Genomic DNA, 20,713 nt, shown 5'->3' on the forward strand with positions numbered 1-20,713 from the left:
TCTTCAAAATGTTCGATGTACTTTTTAGACAGACGTAAAAAATAAATAATAAATAAATAAATTAAAGAAGTATAGAAGATACCCCTGCTAGTGACAGGAGATGCGAAGGGAGCAGCTTTCGTATGTACGCATGCGCCAAGTAGTCTCCCGCCCCTCTTGGGAAAATGACAAAAGCGTGAGCCAATCATCTTGATGTTTTACTTCATCTTTGGCTGAGGGTGAACAGCCATTTTCGACTCCTACTTGTCACATTTGAAGCATTTTTAACGACATCATCACCTTTTTTTACTGAAGGAAAGCGTAGTGAGGATAAGCAGTCAGTAACGGCCTGCACAAGCTTTCATTGTCAAGGGACAGCCTGGTAAGTCAAGGTGAAGGGGAAGATAACGCTAGTTGGCCTAAGGAGCCGGCCAAGGCGGCTGTTATTTAAATTACGGGCTTAATTTGTGATTTTAATCTCATTAAAGTTAACTCGGTGGTACGTGAACTATTTTGGTGCGTATTTACGGGCCAAAAAACGTGAGAGGCGTGAAATGAAAAGGACATGTAACGGTAGCTAACAGCGTCCGGTTTCCTTCAAAGTAAATTTTATGTCCGTGTAACAGTCAGATTAGTGTTCATTACAAAATTACATTAACTTTAATTCGCTTTGCTGGATTGCGTTTTGGACATAAAGGACCCTGTTTTCATATAATACGATTTCGTCCACACTGATCACCTGCTCTACGCTACTAAAACCGAAAACGACGTGTTATTTTGAAAGAGTGCATCAGGAAACAGTTTGCTTCGCATTTGCCGAGTTGCTGCCTGTTCTGGAGCATCACAACATTATCCTGCTGCTTTGTTCGAGGGACAGAAGGCATCGCACTTGTCTTCGATGAAGGTAAAATCCAGATTAAACACATTTATGTAGGCTTCAAGTTATCAAATCTAAATATCAGTTTATTAACTGTGAGGGAAATTTATCGGTATTGTAGCGAGCTGTCAAAACAAACCTTAACGCTACATCCTCCGCGAGATAAACGTGTCACCCGCATCCGCTAGTGTTGCCACCCATTAAACATTCATTTCTTTTACATTGTAGTTTCATATTCATATTTGGCATTAGATATATTGGCGTATAAGCGACTCATTTAAATGCATCAGTATGTTTTGTGTAACACATTGTAGATCGGGCCTGCACTGTTTACAAACAGTTTACATGTGGGAAGCTAAGTTAACAATTCAACGTATTGTCAGTGACTGCTAATTATTTACTGAATCATCTGTTATAGCTGTGTCCTTTCTGAACAGTGCTTTCTATCGTCGGTCACCTTGATAGATCTACTGCCAAGCCAAACATTGCCTCTCCTCCCAGGAACAGGCCTCAACCATCCAGCGGCTCTGTGATGTGTTCACAACTAAAAATAGTCTATTTAAATATGCATCAATATCTGAGAACCTGAGTTTTTGGATGCTTTTTTTTTTGTTTTTTAAGTTTTGCATCTTCCCTCTGTGTTTTGGAAGCGGTGAACTTGAAGGGAAGAGTGGATAATGGTGCATTGCAGTCAGTGTGTAAGGCGGATGGGAGGGGGAGAGGAGGATGGGTGAGTGAGGGAGCTAGACAGACAGAGAGAGGGGGGAGGATGGAGCGATGGAGCAGTAGAGGAGAACAGGTGCACCTCCATCATCAACGCAGGAAAAGGGAGAAAGTCACGATGTTGCACAATTGAGTCCTCTGTCCTCCTGCTGCTGCAACGGTTTCATTTACAGATGGTCAATATTTAGACCCTCTGGCCTCATGCGCAGCATGAAAAGTGACTAACTGCTGTGTCACATCTTTCCACACAGACCAGGCTATAGTTGGGAGATGTATATTTATATCATGGGAGTTTCGCAGTAAAAAACTAAGACTTTTTGTTCAGGACTAGACACACTTTAGCAATTCTCCACTGGACCTCAGTGGACACTAGATAAAGGATGTGGTTGCGCTGAGCAGCTGTCAGTAAAATCCCTCCTGGCCACATTATGAATAAAACACTGTCAATATTCTTGTTCCCTTATGTTATTTTTCTTATTTCCTCAGTGTGTATGAAACCAGGCAATGTCCACTATGGTGTATCCACGCGAAGAAGCCCTGGAGCGACTGAGCCAGGATGAGATCGTCCTCAACACCAAGGCTGTCATGCAGGGCTTGGAGACTCTGCGTGGTGAACACGCACAGCTTCTCAACTCGCTGCTGGACTGCAGCCAGCCACCTGTTGCTCAGGAGAAGTCCGGGCTGCTACGCAAGAGTCTGGAGGCCATTGAGCTCGGTTTGGGAGAGGCTCAGGTGAGACTAAGCTAAGACTTTAGAGTGTTATTTTAAATTTAACAAGCAAGCAACAATTTAGTTGAAAAATGTCATGGCATCTTTAAATTTTCTCATTTTTAACATTTACATCATCTGTCTTCCCCAGGTGATCATTGCGCTGTCCAGCCACCTGAGCGCTGTGGAGTCAGAGAAGCAGAAGCTGCGTGCTCAGGTGCGTCGGCTCTGCCAGGAGAATCAATGGTTGCGGGACGAGCTAGCTGGAACACAGCACAAGCTGCAGCGCAGTGAGCAGAATGTCGCCCAGCTGGAGGAGGAGAAGAAGCACCTGGAGTTCATGAATCAGATCAAGAAGTTTGATGACGATGTGTCACCGTCAGAGGACAAGAGCCAGACCTCTGGTGGCAGCGGTGGGGGTGGAAGCGGAGGAGGAGACACTTCAAAGGACAGCCTGGATGACTTATTCCCTAATGATGATGACCAGGGACCAGGTATGTCATCAGCAATGGAGATTAGACCTCAGACAGGACTGAGCTTGACTTTGATAGATATTAACTGTGCATGTTACGATGTTGATGTATATTTACACATCTTCTCTAAAGCTCCAGGTAAAATGTTCAAATTGCTTGTTTTTTGTTATTCAATTTACAATAATAAAATAAAAAAGCAGATCCTGACATTTGAGAATTGGCTCCTTAGTATTAAGTCTAAAAATGCCCAAACTAGAAACTACTGAGTACTTCTAGCAGAAAAAGCATATGATTTCATTTTAAATGATCATGTGACTGAAACTGGAGGAGAGTAACCAGCAGCGGTAGACCACAGGAAGAGGGTAGAATTGGTCATGCAGTCAGTAGTCACAGTGATTTTGCATGTCTGACCTTTTCCGCCCAGTAACAATAACTAACCCTCGAGTCAAGTCTCTTGTAGTGTACATTACAAAGCCTTTGTGGAAGCAATATAACAGACGAATACACAATAAATACAAGACAGAGCACACATATCGATTTTTTTTTTTTTTTATTCACTGTGTAAGTTTAGATATTAGATCGGTATTATGGTACATACAACACAGAGGAGCAGTTCATTATACAGGGATCAAGCAAAGTCGCCCATTAGTATTGAGATAAAAGGAGAGGTAAGTGCTGTATGTAACTGATATGTTTATGAAGAGAGCTATAGGGGGAGAGTCTCCCTGAAACCAGCATTTGATAATAGTTTTGTTTTATTAAAATCGTACTATTCAATTTTATTTATTTAACCAGGTAATTCAATTGAGGACCAATTCTCATTTGTTTTGATGACCTGGCCAAAAGGCAGCATAAACAGCAGGCTGTACAAAAGAGAAAAAACATCTACAGCACATACACATTCATCCAGGATACACTTCACAAAAAAAATACAATATGTACAGTATAAAAAATTCAAATGAGAGTGAGTTGTCTACCAGATACCAAGATACTTCAAGACAACAAAATCAATCACAGAACTGTCCAGGGAGGTAATTTTTGTAGGACACTGGATTTATGGTAGAATTTTACTGAAGAGCATGCATTTTGTTTTATTTGAGTTTAGTATTAGATGAAGATTCAAAAGTGCCTATTGAAGCTGGTTTGCAGTAAAGACAATGCAGATTTCAAGGAAGGACTGGATGTATAGATAATGGTATCATCAGCCTACAGATGGATATGAGAACTCTCTACAGCATGAACAATGTTATTAATATAAATATTGAATAGTGTAGGACCCAGTATGTATCCTTGGGGAACACCCTTAAACAGGGATGGAAGATTTGGCAAAAAACTCTCTACCCTTATGGGCTGTGTACAACCAGTACAGTAACTTCTGAACCAAGCCAGACAGCTCTCTGAAAGGCCTATGTCTCTTAACCTGTCCAGCGATATATACGATGGTTCACTGTATCAAATGCCTTTTCCAGATCAACAAATATAGCTACACAATATTCATTCATCGAAGGCTGGTACATTAAGGAAAGTCCAGAGTGTCAAAATGAAGCCAACTCAACACAGTCATGCCTTTTAGTGCCAGTAACTTACCCAGAAGCCTGAACTTATAGTTCTTCTCTAGTCTTGGTTTTAACACACAGTTACTTTTATATGTAGCAAACCTGCAGTTTACACCTCACACATGCTACCACACGTACAGGACATAAACCATATTTAAAGCAGGAGCTGTGACTTTTGTTAATGCCAAACAGAAGTTCATGTTTGTAAATGGACTTTTAGACTGCAGCTGTAAGAAGGCTCATGCAGCACAGTGCAATGTATAGCTTGTCCAGCCTTCCTCTGCATTAGTTAAACGGAAGCAGCTGCAGTAATTGCTTCTTGGTTTAGTTACCACTGGCTAAATACTCATAAATGCTCTTCGGAAGATTGGTCTCTTTATGTGCATGTTCTAGATAAAATACAAGATGATTATTTATTTAACTGCTACTTTTGGAGACCAGTCATGTTTTTTGTTTATGGTTATCTGTGTAGTTTTGTAGTAAGGTAACTAGCATCTGTTCTTCTTTAGTTTGTAAAATTTAGAACTGATAATTAGTCAGTTGGCAGAAAATTAATTGGCACCACCAACCTGTTGGTCCTACAGCACAGCCCAGTGGAGAGGTGGCAGCTCAGCAGGGAGGTTATGAGATCCCAGCCCGCCTCCGGACTCTGCACAATCTGGTGATCCAGTATGCCTCCCAGGGGAGGTATGAAGTGGCCGTACCGTTGTGCAAACAAGCCCTGGAAGACCTGGAGAAGACTTCAGGGCATGACCACCCTGACGTAGCCACCATGCTCAACATCCTGGCCTTGGTGTACAGGTGAGGCATCGAGAGGAGGTGTTTCACAACATGTACTTTTTTTGAGGTTGTCAAATAAAATTAAATGATTGTTTCATCCTACAGGGACCAGAACAAGTACAAAGAAGCAGCTCACCTCCTGAATGATGCCCTGGCCATCAGAGAGAAGACACTGGGGAAGGATCATCCAGCTGTGGCTGCAACGCTCAACAACCTGGCTGTGCTCTATGGAAAGAGGGGCAAATACAAGGAGGCTGAACCCCTTTGCAAGAGAGCGCTGGAGATCCGAGAGAAGGTATAAAGTAGCACCAATGTCAGGTCTTAACTGCAAAAATGTAGTTTTGGTAATTGATCTAACATCCTCTCTAAACAGAAGATAGGTAGGGATCATGTAAGATCTTATTACTACTCTCATAAATTTGTCATTTGATTTCGTTCTGCTAACGTGTCCATATCCTCAAAAATTTCTGTTTCTGTTGTCTCCAGGTGCTGGGGAAATACCACCCAGATGTAGCTAAGCAGTTGAACAACCTGGCACTGCTGTGTCAGAACCAGGGCAAGTATGACGAGGTGGAGTACTACTACAGACGAGCCCTGGAGATATATGAGTCCAAACTGGGAGCCGATGACCCCAATGTGGCTAAGACCAAAAATAATCTGGTGGGTGCTTTTTAATTGGTACAATAAAACAGACACTGGACATGTAATATATTCTATTTAAAGTTCAAGATAAACTTTAAACCTTTTTCGAAAGTCTTATGTTTGATATGTTAATATGTACATATTTTAAAAATTCTGATTTCATTGGTTTTATTTTATTTTGGGTTTATGTCAATAGAGCGGTTTTACCATATGGATAATGGGTTGTCCATGTTGTTCCTCCACAGGCTACATGCTACCTGAAGCAGGGGAAGTTCAAAGATGCTGAGACTCTGTACAAAGAGATCCTGACCAGGGCACACGAGAAGGAGTTTGGATCTGTTAATAGTAAGTTGTCAAGTTGCTGAGTCACACTGAACTGAGCAAATAAAAACATCCTGGTCAGAACCACCTGAATTACCTCAACTCTGCAGAGAAGACTAGTTGCTGGTTTATGTGCACCAGGTTTGAGTATAGTCGTTCATACTGACCAGGTAAGTGTTTAATACACAGCCAAATCTTCATCACAAATAACTCTGTTAAATGATGAAGAGTTTCTGAGTTTATTACACTTTAACATGTGAAACCTCTTTGTTAGTCATCCTATTCCTGTGACAATTGCTGTGAGATTTAGGTTGTGATTTGGCCGCACCCTCATCCCTCCTGTGGCCCTTGCTTCTCTTAGCAGGTCATAGGATTATTTTGTGCTGTCAAAGCGTGCGGAGAGGCTTAATGTTGATGTTTCCCTCCCATTGCTGCTAAGCCTGTTGAACCTTTATGTGCTCACATGCCTCCCAGCTGTGTGTTTTGTATGAAATCATCTGTTTACATAGACACAGAGGCTTTCCATTGGAAAATAGCTCACTCCAGGGATCCTTGCTATTTTTCCAGAGAATTTATCTTGTACTCTTTCAAATTTGTTAACTTCCTGGTGTAACTTTTTTCAGTGATATCATGCACACATAATAATGCTGTGTATCAAATGGCATTCATATGATTTTTCATTTGTTCTCATTTTGCAGATGATAACAAGCCAATCTGGATGCATGCAGAGGAGCGAGAGGAGAGCAAGGTCAGTTATTCAGTTTGACCTTTTCCATTGATGCCATTGGCAGGCACATAGTCCATTATGGAAAATAAACTAGACAGCAAAGTAAGTGATGGAGAGCAACAGACTGAAGAAATGGCAAAGACATTTTTAATAGGCTGTTTAATGGACTAATGTTTCATCTCTGACTCCTCCAACTCCCTTATCTCTCTCCTTCTCTTTCTCTCAGGGCAAACGCAAGGACTCTGGTCCATATGTAGAGTATGGCAGCTGGTATAAGGCCTGCAAGGTGGACAGGTGAGTAAGATATGTCAGTTCACTGCTAAAAATAATATGACTTGTATAAGTTTTTTCAGTTTTACAAGACTGTTTTTGCTGAAAGTGACTAATATTCCAGTGTGACTTATAGTCCAGGAAATATGGTAATTGCATTTTGCCATTTACCAAAATTGATTCTTGCATAGCTAAGACAATTCAGACCTCTCCCTGTTTTGTCAGACTGAAATTCCAACGCAAAAAATGTCTCATTAGAAACAGAAGTGGGGGAAGAGCTACCTGGAAGCAATGACTACAGTGCATGATTAAAGTTCCTGTAGTACCATAGAAGTAATTTTAATAAAAATGTTTGAGGTGTATTTCTAAATTTACTTTCTATTTCACATTGTTTGCTCTAAGCAGGACCAGTAGAAGATCCAGTACCACATACAGTACTGTCATGCTCAAAGTCCTTTTTAAGCTTAGAGCAAATGTCAGTGATTGAGGTACTAAATCACCAGCATTTTCAACATTTTAATGAACAACCTATTTTTCCTTCATTTCCAGTTGTCTCCCTTTAGATAAGTAGCATTTTCCAATGCTTTAACCCAATAATGTGTACTGGTGTCAGTTTCAGGGGCATCACCACTGAACAGTCCCATAATTTCCCACCCTTTGCCATAAAAGTTCCTCTGTTTAAACCTTGTGACAGAAGAAACTATACTGATAAATTTCTTTAAAGCAACATAAGAGTTTTTGATTCCATTTCATTTGAAAAATACAAGTCACTAAAACCATTTTATAAAGCTAGGATTATTATACATGGTTACACACATTCTAAAAAGTAAATTCAAAAGAAATAACTGGATGGATTCTTTTGCAGCCCCACAGTGAACACAACCCTGAAAAGCCTGGGAGCTTTGTATCGTCGCCAGGGGAAGCTGGAGGCAGCAGAAACTCTGGAGGAGTGTGCCAGCAAGTCACGGAAACAGGTACCACACAAACACTCCTGACTACTGTTGAGCTACTGGTTGAATTAGTGCTGTTAAATTAATCGTCTGGGCTCTTTTCAACGTTTTCTTTTTTCAGTTAAAAAGCAGGATTAGTTCAACAGACACTCCAGCAATGATTTATCAGCCCATAAACTACACCAAACTGATTTAAAGATCAGTCATGAAGCTAATTTGTGCACATTGTAGTAAAAATCATTAAAGTACACATGCTGTGTAAGCTTTTGTGGAAAAGGCAATATTTTTTGCCCATCCCCCTTCAACACTCTGAATCTTTGTTTTTGTCCCACTGTCTCAGGGTATAGACGCTATTAACCAGAGTAAGGTGGTGGAGCTGCTGAAGGACGGAGTGGGTGGAGGGAGCGACAGACGACACAGCAGGGAGGGAATCAATGGGCCAGGGGCGCAGCGTGGGGAGGGCGAGGGTGACGAATCTGCTGAGTGGAACGGGGTCAGTTTACAGATATTAATTCATTTCAATATTAATAAATGTAGTAATGCCTTCGTCAATTAAATCATGACACAACAAAAGAGAAATGTTTTTTCTCCTCTGCTCTCAGCTCTAATTAAAACCTCAGCTCTATTAAACCGCCCCCCCTCTCTACAGGATGGTAATGGGTCTCTGCGTCGTAGTGGCTCCTTCGGGAAGATTCGTGACGCCCTGAGAAGGAGCAGCGAGATGCTGGTGAAGAAGCTGCAGGGGAGTGGACCTCAGGAGCCACGCAACCCAGGGTAAGATTTTGTCTGTGCGTAAATATGACCTCATAGTAAAATCATTGAGGCGTTAGGTGTAAGACTGCAACTAATGACTCTCACCATATTCTGTGTTAATTGTTTATTTAAGTGAAATTACAAGGCAAAAAAGATTAAAAAAAGTTGGTGGTCTTGTTTGTACTTTTCACCCAATGATCTGTATTAAGTTTATCGTTTGAATTCAGTGTTAAATTATCTTCTTCTGCTCAGAATGAAGAGAGCAAGCTCACTCAACTTCCTCAACAAGAGCACTGAAGAGACCACACAGGTACAGAAGATTTTATTCATTTATTCATTACAGCTGCCACATGATTGAACTCAAAATCATCTTGTAACGGCTTTTATGTCGCAGTATATTACGTTTTCAAAAATTTAACACAGAAACTGTTAACAGATTCAGAAGGAAAATCTGTTTTGAGATAATCCTGTTAAATAACTGACAAATCCATTTCGTTAATGACATCGGGGCAATAATCCTTTGAATCTAATATTGTCAGATCAGTCTGGCTTATTGATTTGTAATAGTGCCCAAAATGGCATGATGATGATAAAAGTACAGCTGACTCAGAGGGAACTATATAGAATTTATATGTAGTATGTACTCTATATACTCTTGTATTCACACTTACTTCTGTTGTCAGGACACCAACTCTGGACTGTCGGACTCCAGGGGACTTAGTGCAAGCAATGTGGACCTATCCAGACGCAGCTCCCTGATTGGCTAGTTAGAAACCAGAGGTGGGACTCGGGGGGCACAGAGCTGTCCAATGAGGAAAGGCTGTTTTCAGTTTGGTTTGATCTCACACACGCACACACTTTAAGCTCGAGAACAGAGATCATAGACTTGCAGCATATTTTTGAAAGAAGAGTGAAAAAAGCATTACCACACTACATGTCATCATAGTCTCTGCTGCTGTTTGCTGTACAAACTGTTGCCACAGATCAGAAAAGAGAATATTTAGATACACATTTATCAGCATGCTGCTTTCTAGAAAGTGGAATGTCTGCACCTGAACGCCTCGTGTTTTTGCCTCATAGCAATTGTAGCAAAGCAACATAATTCTCATTGTGACATATCTGTTTCCTCAATAGACACTCATGTAGACACTCAACCTTAGGCAGGCTGAAGGTACTCTGGTTTCAGTTCAAAGACACACATTGCACTTTGGTATGTTTCACAAGTAGCACAAAGTGTTTGTTGATGCTTATCATTCTTTGAATGCATACTACAGATGACACAGTAAAATCCTTTACAACCAAGAAAGCAGAAAAAAGAATACAAGCAAACCGGATTTCTTTCCAAAAAACATCACTAACCATTTAAACCTCACTTTTTGCCTTCTTGTTTTTATGTATATACAGTTTTAAATTATTTCATTGTTTGTATATAAAGCACTTTGATTTTTTTTTTTGTACACATTAATGGGTTAAAGAGTTGGAAAATGCTACTTATCTAAAGGGAGAAGACTGGAAATGAAGGAAAAATAGGTTGTTCATTAAAATGTTGAAAATGCTGGTGATTTAGTACCTCAATCACTGACATTTGCTCTAAGCTCAAAAAGGACTTTGAGCATGACAGTACTGTATGTGGTACTGGATCTTCTCCTGCTTAGAGCAAACATTAATGTGGAAATAGCAAAGGGGCCAGAAAGTAAATTTAGAAATACATCTCAAACATTTTTATTAATATTACTTCTATGGTACTACAGGAACTTTAATCATGCACTGTAGTCATTGCTTCCAGGTAGCTCTTCCCCCACTTCTGTTTCTAATGAGACATTTTTTGCGTTGGAATTTCAGGCTGACAAAACAGGGAGACATCTGAATAATATTTAAGTGAAATGATGTGGGAGAGATTTAAAAATAACTTTTGTTTACAATCATGATGTTCACATCATAATCAAATCTTATTTAAAAATGTGGGTAACAAGTATTCACTCAAAGCTGCTGAAGTGCATCGACTACTGTACAATACTGTACAATACGTTAACTTTGAAAAATGGGATTCTTCCTTTTGTGTTTTAATCTTTTTTTCCCCCTTGTTTATTGTTGCTGGATGTGTAGCAATGTGTACAAACCAATCCTCAGTCGCATTTCACTGCTGACCTAGATGGGGCTCATCAGTCATAATCAAATGCCCGCAAAAATCTGACTGACGACCATCCATCCTCAGTGAATTTTGTTTTGCCTCTGAACTTTTATGCTGAAGGTCCTGAATTTTTTTTTATTGTTATCACTTACACTGGAATTGTGTGTTGTGCTGTTGCTTGACCAAAAGAAGACCAATACCAACAGAAGTGTCTGTAGAATGTACATGTTTTATGTGAAGTCAAAAGCAGACTCCACTGTTTTGTTTTGTTTTTTTACTTTTCTCCTTAGTCTTCTAATCCAAGATAATCAGAACAGTAAAGTCTTGATGACCCGAGTGTGATTTCAACAATGGGATGACGCAGGATTGTTGTGAACGCAGTTTGTCAGTGTTGCTGCATGCACACTGTTGCCGTATGCCTAAATAAACTAAAGTCACACTTTTTGAAATCACCTTTGTTGAAGTCACATTGTAGAGTGACACAGCTTCTGATTGTGCTGAGTTTTCGGTTTTGAGAAGATGTAATAAAGATGAAGATACGTGTTGAGAACATGTCAAGTATGTGTTAAAGCAAGATGTTAAAATTGGAAGTGCGTTGGAAAGGTGTCGGGGGGGAGTGCTTTAAGTGTTGTTTGCAGCAAATAATGTATAGAGTAATCAGTGTATGACCTTTGTGTATGTTTACTGTATGTTGCATTCACACACAAACTAGAATCAGGAAATTCATCTAATCAAACACAATCCTAAAATCCACGTAGTCATGTATAAAACACTAATTTGTTGTTGAAGGTACCTAAAAAAAAAAGTATAGAAATTAGTGCTTCATGTCACTATAACCACCATAATAGCAATACTACATAATACTACTACTAATCACTTCTTTATATTATTCAGCCTGGGTTGGAACAGTGTTGGTGGTGTCCTGGGAATCGTGAACTCCATAAATACATGAAAATGAAGACACTATGTTGCTCAGTAAACTAAGTCACAATTGTAAATATGTATCTTGAATCTCTGTTGCTGGAAGGTTTTGATTCAAAGCTACAGTAAATCAGATCTTTGTTTTTCTGCTGAACTTGTCCAGATAGTTATGGAGTGGGTGTAAGGTTCTTGTATATGTTGTAGGGACTCTTAAATGCAACACCCATACTGCTGATGATCTTATTATGAAGGGAACAACCTAATGTGTGTTTTATCAAAGTTTCAATAAATCCAAATTCCACTTTTCAAACTGATTCTGTGTCTTGTAAATGTACGTTCACATAAAGAAATTATTCAAAATCAGCTTTGGGCGTGGACAGATGTGGCTTTGACCATTTCAAAGTGTATGTATGTGTCAGTATATGCATGTCTGTCTTCACAGCTATGGCTGGGGGTGTTACCCATATGCTGCACTGTCACAGCCTTTGCAGCGGTGATGCTTTCTTTGTAACTTCCTGTCTTATCGACAGCTGAGCTCCACAAAAAGGAAACCAGACCCAGCAGAGTTGATGTGAAGTATTGGCAGCGCAATGACAAACTGACCAGCTGTCACATCATTGAGATACAACTCTGGAACTGAGGTGGTAATTTGCTGCTTGATTGAACCAGGATTAGAAGGTAAGACTACTTGTTAAGTATACAGAGATGTTATCTCTGTTTTTGTTTCAGTAGCACAAAGATAAAACTGCACAGGTGTGATAATAATAATTTAAAATTTCTCTACAGGTGCACTCTCCATGTCTGCAGTGACTCCCTCCAGTTCCAAAGTGCTGGCTCTGGTCCAGTTTCAGCTCGGCCTATTCAGGGAGATGGTTCGCGTCCCTGCTGGCAGTCTGAGTTACCGCCATGCCAAGAGGCTGGCTGCAGAGATCATAGAGCGCAAGGTAATCAAAACATCACAGTGGAATAAAAGCATGGGCAACGCCACACTGATACTTTAATTAACTTAAACCTTTTAATCTTTATGGAAGTGCAACATTAGACTGATGTAGTATCACTTTAAGGATCCAGACCTGGGTGATTTATCGTCAAACTGATATTTGTGAGTGGGTGGGTGAATAGAGATGGTCAGAAAAGTAGCCTGCTCTTTATATTGCAACGTCATTCTGACAGGTAGGTTGGTTAAAACGTATCAGAGACAGAGTTTTAAAAGTAGGCCTAGCAATCAGTACTTGTATGAGGGCAACTGGTATTTTTTTTTTTTAGGCATGACTCTCAGTCTATAACCAAAGTGAGGAATAAAACTAAAATGACTTTGCAGCAAGCAAATTGATGACAACCTGCTTCAACCCTTAACCTAGTCCCACATGGAAAATATTTGTTAGACGTTTCAACCCTGTCAGACCTCTCAAAGCTGTCAGGAAGTGGACTTTGAAAAGGTCATGAAGGAGGATTGTGTAGGTTAGTGTTTAATGCGGTTTTCATGAGCATCCAATTGCTGACTGATGCTCAGTTTGAATGATGTTGTGGAGGGTTTGGCTGTAGTGTATCCCAGTCTCACACACAGCCAGTAAGTTAATGCTGCATAGGAAGTCGTTGAGGTTAAACACCAGCGTTGGTGAATTGCAGGTGCCGGTGTATGTGTGTGTGTGACATCTGGTCTGGTCTTCACACTGCCTCTGTTAAGGGGACTGTGGTTGACAGCAGCACAGAAAACTTTCCAACCACAACCTCTCCCTCTCAGTTTCACACACACACACACACACACACACACACACACACACACACCACACACACAAACACACAAACACACCAGGCTGACTAATTCGCACTAGTGCTGCTTTCCACTTTGATCTTCTCGTGTTTATCGGCATCAGGGTCAGCGCACAAAGAGGGTGTCTTTGTGTGCATTCACTATGCTGCGTGTATGTCATTTTATAATGTACATTTTAAATGATACTGTACTGTGCAGGTTTGTGTAACACCACCCCCTGTGCATTAAAGCATGAAAATCATCTAAATGTTTGTGTCTTCCACACACCGCAGCCATTCAAAGGGCTTTATGTTTAGCTTCTATCATGGCTAAACGCTGAGACACTGTCTGTGTGTTCAGGCTCCAGAGTGCAGCGTGATGGGCGTCGGAGAGAAGTTTCTGCTGTTCAGACATCAGCCCACCTCCGAGCAGCTGCTGCACCGAATGTCAGATCATGACGAGCTGCAAGATGGAGACTTCATCGAGGTCATCATCGCAGGTTAGAGGACAACAGATCAGTTATCTATTGGCCCCTTATCCCATTGTCCCCTTGACTTATTAACAGTTTATTCATGCATGAAGGATTTTGTTTGATAAGATATGGTTATTTGTGAGAAATGGAAGTCTTATTTTAAGGGAAACACTTTATAAGTATGGGTTGTTGTTACTGCTTTGCTCAGGTGGTCTTTTAGAAGACCAGTCAGTCAATGTTGTTCCACCTATATGAATTAATGAGAAAGATCAGGTTGCTGGTAATACTCTCCAATAAGTATCTCTGCTTAAGTGATATATATCCTATAATATATAACTATTATACTACTATAATACTACTATATAACTATATATATATATACATATAACTTGACTAGAGATTGTTCGTGTGACATATTCTGCGTCGTCTTTTTGATTTGATTCAGGATCATCCTCAGTGACTGAGGTGAGGATCCGTCCACACTCCCTGGCGGTCCAGTCGTACCGGACTCCCACTTTCTGTCACCACTGCGGAGAAATGCTGTGGGGCCTCGTTCGACAGGGGTTAAAATGTGAAGGTAAAACTATTTAGATGCCTCATCACATGCTATGGCGGCTCAGTAGTGTCACTATACAGCTGACTGATGAGTACTCTTTCGCAAAACCACAATCAGCCTCTGCCTCTCTTCAGGTTGTGGTTTAGACTTCCATAAGCGTTGCGCTTTCCAGCTGGCTAATGATTGTAGTCGAGCACGACGGCAGGTCAGCACCAGCCTCTCTCTGTTTCCTCCTCGTCGACCCCGTTCACACTCGCTGTCCAGTCAGGCAGGAGGCAGTCTAGAAGAGGTAAGGAAATATTTGTAATTGTCTAATTAATAAAAATGTCCCTTGATTTCTACTGAAGCCTCTTTTTAAATGTTTGCACATACTTGGAATGAATCATCTGTCTGAATCATATATTAATGCAGAAGAGGGGGATTTTTAGTTTGCTTTTGATGATGTTCACTCACTGTGCTTCACCAGATTAGCAAGTCTAAGCCCTCATCCAGACCTCCATCCTGGGCAGAGCCTCCGGTCTGGCTGGGAGTCGGATACAGTAGCAGGAGCAGGGCTCAGGTCCCTCACACCTTCCACATCCACAGCTACACCAAACCCACCGTCTGCCAGTACTGCCATCGACTGCTCAAAGGGCTCTTCAGACAAGGGCTACAGTGCTCAGGTGGGAGGGCTGTATGTAGTCCCTCTGGTCATGTTGGAGTTTGACTAGTTAATAACCTAGACTTTATAAATATATTGTTAGAATCTTAATGTAAAAACAAATTTTGAGGTTCGTCCCTTTTTTTTTTTTCGCCGGTGTTTGAACCCGTTACCCCTCCTCTCTTTGTCTTCTCAGACTGTAGGTTCAACTGCCATCGCCGCTGTGAGCCTTTAGTCCCCAGAGACTGTCCGGGAGAGCGGAGAGGCATGAACGGGGAAGGTGAGAAACAGTTTCTGGACCTTTGGTTCCTGTTTAGTATTCCTGGCTTGTAACTCTGGCCTCTGATCATGGTTGTTTCCTGCCTTGATGTTCTCATACAGCAGTGATGAGTCAGTGCTGATTCACCCTTAAGAATATTTGATAGATTCAGTGCTCAGCCTGATTTAAATTCCCAGAAACATCACATTTGCCCATGCTGTGAAGCTGATTAGTCACAATGTATCAGGACAGTGTGATCAAACCTAATGAGATTTAGTAAGATTTTACCAGAAAACACATTTTCTTCAGAGGATTTATTATTATTTAAGGTTTAAAAATATCCTGTATGTCTATATTTGTAGATTTATGATCCTGAACATTAATCATCATTTCTGGAAATAGAAATACTAAGAAATTGTATATGTTAGTGGAAAAATTATTCAAGATAGGAGTTTGTTTTGTATCCTCCTCCACCACAGGCGCTCATGAGGGTAAACAAAAAATCAGGCTGATCCTGTTGCCAGACTTTGTTGAACATTACTTCTTGTGTTGTTTTTGTATTGTGAGTTGCTCCATTATGTTTTTGTTTTTTTTTTGTTTTTTTTGATGCTTTTGATATTGTATTTTTTAACCAAAGTAGGGACACATTGTGAGCTGTGGGTCTAGCTCTACCTTTTATTATACTGTTCTCTTTTACTGTCTCCCTGTTAAATTTATTTTATTTCTTCACCTTTAATGTTGAGCATGGACAAAGTTAAAAAAACAACAGTTTGGATTAAGGGATTTAACTCATGAATCAAACAAAAATGGAAATTATTAGTTTATTTCTCTTTCTAAAATGTGACTTTTTTTAGTTTTTGGACTGTTGGTTGGACAAAACAGGCATTTAATGATAATCAGCTTGTCCTGTTCACTTACTCTACTAATTAATGACATTATGTGTAGATCTATTACATCTGTCACTGGTCTAACTTGTTGTTTGTGTACGTATGATTTTATATTCCCAGGATCCACAGAAGTTGGTCACAGCTGCCCACCAGACCCAGAGGAGGATGAGTCAGAGCTCACCAGTACAACAACACTAGATATCTCTGACGACGACATGTTGACCGACGGAGACTCGCTGCCCAATGAAGACACCCAACCACGAGAGCCCATGAGGTCAGTGGGTTGTTCATTTATTTTGATGCCATCCCATTGAAAGATGTCCGGTGCTGATGTCATGACTTTGACTCACAGCTGTCCTCATGTGTCACCTGCACACACACTCACCTTTCCTATTTCTCATCAGTGACTATATTATAGGCTTTGTTGTTGTCAGTGAGCTTGGGGCATACTGCCCCCTAGAGGCAATCGGGGGTGTTTTCACAGGTCCCAACTGTCTGTTGCTGAACAGTAAAGTGGCAAATTCTGTTTTCATCCCAAAATGAGCCATTTTCATTCACTTCTTGTCTTTTGTCCTCCTGCCCTCCATCAGTCCCTGCTTCAGCAGCTACATCCCCCTGATGAGGCTCGTTCAGTCAGTGCACAACAGCAAGAGGCGAGTCGGTGGAGTCCTGAGAGAGGGATGGCTGCTGCATCACACCAACACTGACACACTGGTGAGAGACACACAAACATAAGTTGTTCTGGTTATAATTCTTCCGTTTCATTTAACCTTAGTTTCACCAGGGAGACTCTTCTTAAAAAATAATAATAATAATAAGGTCATAACCTCCCCACACAAATGAAAGACTTGATTGAAGATTGATTCTTTTTCTTCGTAACCCAGAGAAAACGTCATTACTGGACCTTGGACTGTAAGAGCATCACCCTGTACCAGAATGAGAGCAGCACCAAGTACTACAAGGTAGAAGAAAATGCTTCAGTGGTAGATGTTAGATCTTTGTACTGTACTGTACTCACTATACCAAAAATTAGTTAGACTGTTTTCTTTACATCAGACAGAGTTGGGGAAACAGATTTTTATAAAGTAACACCAGTATATTTTGTTTTACCACTGACAGTATAATCAGTTAATAGGAACTCTGGAGAACTTTATTATGTATAATATTTTAATGTAACATGGAATTTTGATAAATTCCCTCTTTGTCCTGCAGGAGATCCCACTGTCTGAGGTGCTGCGGATCCGAGGACCCGCCCAACTTTCCATGCCCTCGTTGCCTGGCAACAGCTCCCACTCGTTTGAGGTGGTGACCGCCTCGCTGGTGTACTGTGTGGTGGCTGGAGAGGACGGGCCCGTCTGGGAGGACGCAATCCGTCAGGCTCTGATGCCCGTGCAGAGCGGCACAGGCCGCAGCGAGGAGAACCAGGGTGAGGAGGGTTTATGAACCAGAAATCAGAATATTTTTCAGAATTTCAGGATACTTGCGCTTAAATTTATGAACCTTTATTTATGAAACAGACTGTCCTAATGATTGTGTTCTGTTCACAGGTAAACATTCACACAGACAGAGCACGGTAAGAATAAACTTGTGCACTGCAGAATTTATAACCTGCTCTTGTGAAGACAGTGTGGCACAGTGGTTTTGTGTTTCAGGACATCAGCTCAGTGTATCAGATCTTTACAGAAGAGCTGCTGGGTTCAGGACAGTTTGGAGTGGTTTACAGAGGTGAGCTGACTTTGACCACATTGTTAGATTGTTTTTTTTTTTTTGTTTGTTTGTTTTTTTAATTCTGCTGGGACATTTTTGCACTGCTTGCTTTTTAGTTCATTTTGACTTACTGTGCACAGACCAACCTACTCTTAGGTCACTAAGGAATTGCAGTAATTTAAGTACTACTTGAATTTGATCTCTCCATTAAAAGAGGAATTATGGATCTTTGAAACAGACCAAAACTTCTGTAGACTAAAACGTTTTTTGAACTATGACCCTCAACACAGTAAAAAAAACTGGCTGAGAATAACCTTAAATGTCAGAGACAGAGCACTGCACTAACATCAGGCTGGAACTGAGTGTCTGGTGAAATAACGTTACATAAGTGACTCATTTCTGCTTCTTCAGGAACTCACAGGACATCAAGTCGGCCCGTCGCCATCAAAGTCATCGACAAGACGCGCTTCCCCAAACAAGAGACACAGCTGAGGAATGAAGTGTCCATCTTGCAGGTGCTGACACATATTTCTGTTGTAGTTTTGTACAATTATTTACTGCAACAGCTCATATATGCGTGTGTGTCTTTCTGTGTTGTCCAGAAACTCTCCCACCCCGGCGTGGTTCTACTGGAGGGGATGTTCGAGACCGCCGAGCACGTCTTTGTCGTCATGGAGAAGCTCCACGGAGACATGCTGGAGATGATTATGTCCAGTGAGAAAGGCAGACTCCCTGAACGCACCACACGCTTCCTGGTCATGCAGGTACATGAAGTATGTCCCAGTCTGTAATGTTAGTTCTGATGGTTTAAGAGCTGTTCCTCAGTAAACATTAAAGATGTTGAGAACATATTGTACTGTAACCACCATGTTTTTGAGCGTTATGTGTGTGTATATGCAGATCCTTGAGGCTTTGCGGTATTTGCACTTCAAGCATATCGCTCACTGTGACCTGAAGCCTGAGAATGTACTTCTGTCCTCTGCAGACCCTTTTCCTCAGGTGGGATTTAATCACTTTATTCATTTAGGACAGGAGACAGTTTTCACAACAGCGCTTTTAATCAATTTTCTCTGTGCGGCAGGTGAAACTGTGTGACTTCGGCTTCTCCCGCATCATCGGCGAGAAGTCGTTTCGTCGTTCGGTCGTGGGGACGCCGGCCTACCTAGCGCCCGAGGTGATCAGCAGCAGCGGCTACAACCGCTCCCTGGACATGTGGTCCGTTGGAGTCATCATGTACGTGAGCCTGAGCGGCACGTTCCCGTTCAACGAGGACGAGGACATCAAGCAGCAGATCACGAACGCTGCCTTCATGTACCCACGCCAAACCTGGGCCTCTATCTCACTTGAGGGTAAGCTGGATTTCTGTTTTGTGAGATGATGATGCCTTCTGGCAGAAATCAGACTTGAGTGTCCTTGAATGCATCATCAGTATGAGTGTTGCAACAGTATTAACATACAATTTTAAATCATATCACAGCAACTAAATGTTACTGAAGTAGTGAATAAGATTGAAGCTTTATTCATGATTGCAATCACCAAAAAAATCTTCTGGTGTGTTTAGATATTCATGAATATTTGGAGAGCACCAGGATTTTTTTTTTCCCTCAGCATTTTTTTTTTTTTTAACGGTTTGACAGCCATATTGTTCTCATTTTCCTTTTTAGTCCACTGGGTGGCTCCAGTGGACCATTTTTAAAAAGATGTTTAATAAGTCTGTGTCTCTCCCCCTGCAGCTGTGAGTCTCATCAATAACCTGCTGCAGGTGTCTGTGAGGCGAAGGTTCAGTGTGGGAAAAGCATTGGGACACCCCTGGCTGCAGGTCAGTGCATGTTTACATCCAAATGACAGAAGGGTTCTGTCCATTGTGACGGTGAGACTAAAAAAACCTAGATCATGTTTTCAGGATTTTTTTGGGGGGGGGGGTTCTTTAGTTCCTGTGATAATGAGTGTCCAAATATATGTAATCTGTCTGAATCTTCTGTGATTATGTTGCACATTTACCTTTAGTACATCATTAATGCATAAAGATGGAAAAAATATTTTCCTAATTCTTTAGTTTTAATTATATGGTGATTAATTGTAATTAAGATTTGCAATATAACAAAATAAGTCATATTTTTATACTAAGTTAAATCTAGAAATAAATTGAAATGTACGTTCAGTATTTTTAATACATGGTAAATAAGATGTAAACCTTGAAAGGAAAACATGCATCTTTTCAGGTACATTTCAAGGTCCTCTCCCCTTCCTGATCCTCGTACCTCTTCCTCCTGCAGGACTTCCAGCTGTGGTGTGACCTCAGGGAGTTCGAGCAGAGGACGTGCTGCAGGTATCTAACGCACAGAGACGACGACGAGCGCTGGACACGCTACGCCCAGGAGAGATGCCTAGATTTCCCTTCTCACCTCTGCTGGCAATAACCATAACATGTGACCTCTGCACAGAGGTTAGTGGTCGCCAAGTTTCTATTGTATTCTGTACAGCTCAGATCAAACCAGAAATGAGAGGTTTCATGTTCAAAAACCCTGAATGTGTGGACCAGGAAACTGAACCAAACAGGTTTCTATAGTGTAATGGGACTAACCAGACAGAGGTGTAAACAAAAAGAAATAATTTGGACATTGATCT

General features: G+C 41.0%; 2 protein-coding genes across 5 annotated transcripts; both read left to right on the forward strand.

The window, feature by feature from the left end:
* The first annotated feature begins 218 nt into the window (after positions 1-218).
* klc2 (kinesin light chain 2) lies at positions 219-12,125 on the forward strand. 3 transcript variants are annotated; one of them, XM_026298702.2, is made up of 14 exons: positions 219-361; positions 2,066-2,311; positions 2,439-2,781; positions 4,901-5,117; positions 5,202-5,391; positions 5,583-5,756; positions 5,984-6,083; positions 6,758-6,807; positions 7,013-7,080; positions 7,922-8,030; positions 8,347-8,499; positions 8,656-8,780; positions 9,012-9,069; positions 9,443-12,125. In XM_026298702.2, the coding sequence occupies exons 2-14, from the start codon at positions 2,084-2,086 to the stop codon at positions 9,524-9,526; spliced, it is 1,899 nt and encodes a 632-aa protein (XP_026154487.1). In that variant the 5' UTR covers positions 219-361; positions 2,066-2,083; the 3' UTR covers positions 9,527-12,125. The 3 variants fall into 3 exon arrangements, with proteins under 3 accessions (XP_026154487.1, XP_026154489.1, XP_026154488.1); XM_026298703.2 differs by lacking the exon at positions 219-361 and adding an exon at positions 722-883; XM_026298704.1 differs by lacking the exons at positions 8,656-8,780; positions 9,012-9,069; positions 9,443-12,125 and adding an exon at positions 8,128-8,208 and having other exon boundaries at positions 8,347-8,449.
* A 226-nt stretch (positions 12,126-12,351) lies between these two features.
* prkd4 (protein kinase D4) lies at positions 12,352-20,525 on the forward strand. 2 transcript variants are annotated; one of them, XM_026316071.2, is made up of 19 exons: positions 12,352-12,489; positions 12,598-12,755; positions 13,925-14,063; positions 14,482-14,613; positions 14,727-14,881; positions 15,059-15,254; positions 15,429-15,512; positions 16,499-16,652; positions 16,969-17,092; positions 17,263-17,340; positions 17,591-17,804; positions 17,926-17,951; positions 18,031-18,103; positions 18,497-18,600; positions 18,688-18,849; positions 18,986-19,084; positions 19,167-19,434; positions 19,819-19,904; positions 20,362-20,525. In XM_026316071.2, the coding sequence occupies exons 2-19, from the start codon at positions 12,609-12,611 to the stop codon at positions 20,503-20,505; spliced, it is 2,385 nt and encodes a 794-aa protein (XP_026171856.1). In that variant the 5' UTR covers positions 12,352-12,489; positions 12,598-12,608; the 3' UTR covers positions 20,506-20,525. The 2 variants fall into 2 exon arrangements, with proteins under 2 accessions (XP_026171856.1, XP_026171867.1); XM_026316082.1 differs by having other exon boundaries at positions 20,308-20,407.
* The last annotated feature ends 188 nt before the right edge of the window (positions 20,526-20,713 follow it).

Source organism: Mastacembelus armatus, chromosome 18 (assembly GCF_900324485.2).
Source record: "Mastacembelus armatus chromosome 18, fMasArm1.2, whole genome shotgun sequence".
Taxonomy (NCBI): domain Eukaryota; kingdom Metazoa; phylum Chordata; class Actinopteri; order Synbranchiformes; family Mastacembelidae; genus Mastacembelus; species Mastacembelus armatus.

Excerpts from the sequence above, each read along its gene's own strand:
- klc2 (XM_026298702.2), top strand. The coding sequence starts at position 2,084 with ATGTCCACTATGGTGTATCCACGCGAAGAAGCCCTGGAGCGACTGAGC. Across the intron at positions 2,312-2,438 it reads TCGGTTTGGGAGAGGCTCAG|GTGATCATTGCGCTGTCCAG; the intron begins GTGAGACTAAGC and ends TGTCTTCCCCAG. Across the intron at positions 5,757-5,983 it reads CTAAGACCAAAAATAATCTG|GCTACATGCTACCTGAAGCA; the intron begins GTGGGTGCTTTT and ends GTTCCTCCACAG.
- prkd4 (XM_026316071.2), top strand. The coding sequence starts at position 12,609 with ATGTCTGCAGTGACTCCCTCCAGTTCCAAAGTGCTGGCTCTGGTCCAG. Across the intron at positions 19,435-19,818 it reads GGCCTCTATCTCACTTGAGG|CTGTGAGTCTCATCAATAAC; the intron begins GTAAGCTGGATT and ends CTCCCCCTGCAG. Across the intron at positions 19,905-20,361 it reads TGGGACACCCCTGGCTGCAG|GACTTCCAGCTGTGGTGTGA; the intron begins GTCAGTGCATGT and ends TTCCTCCTGCAG.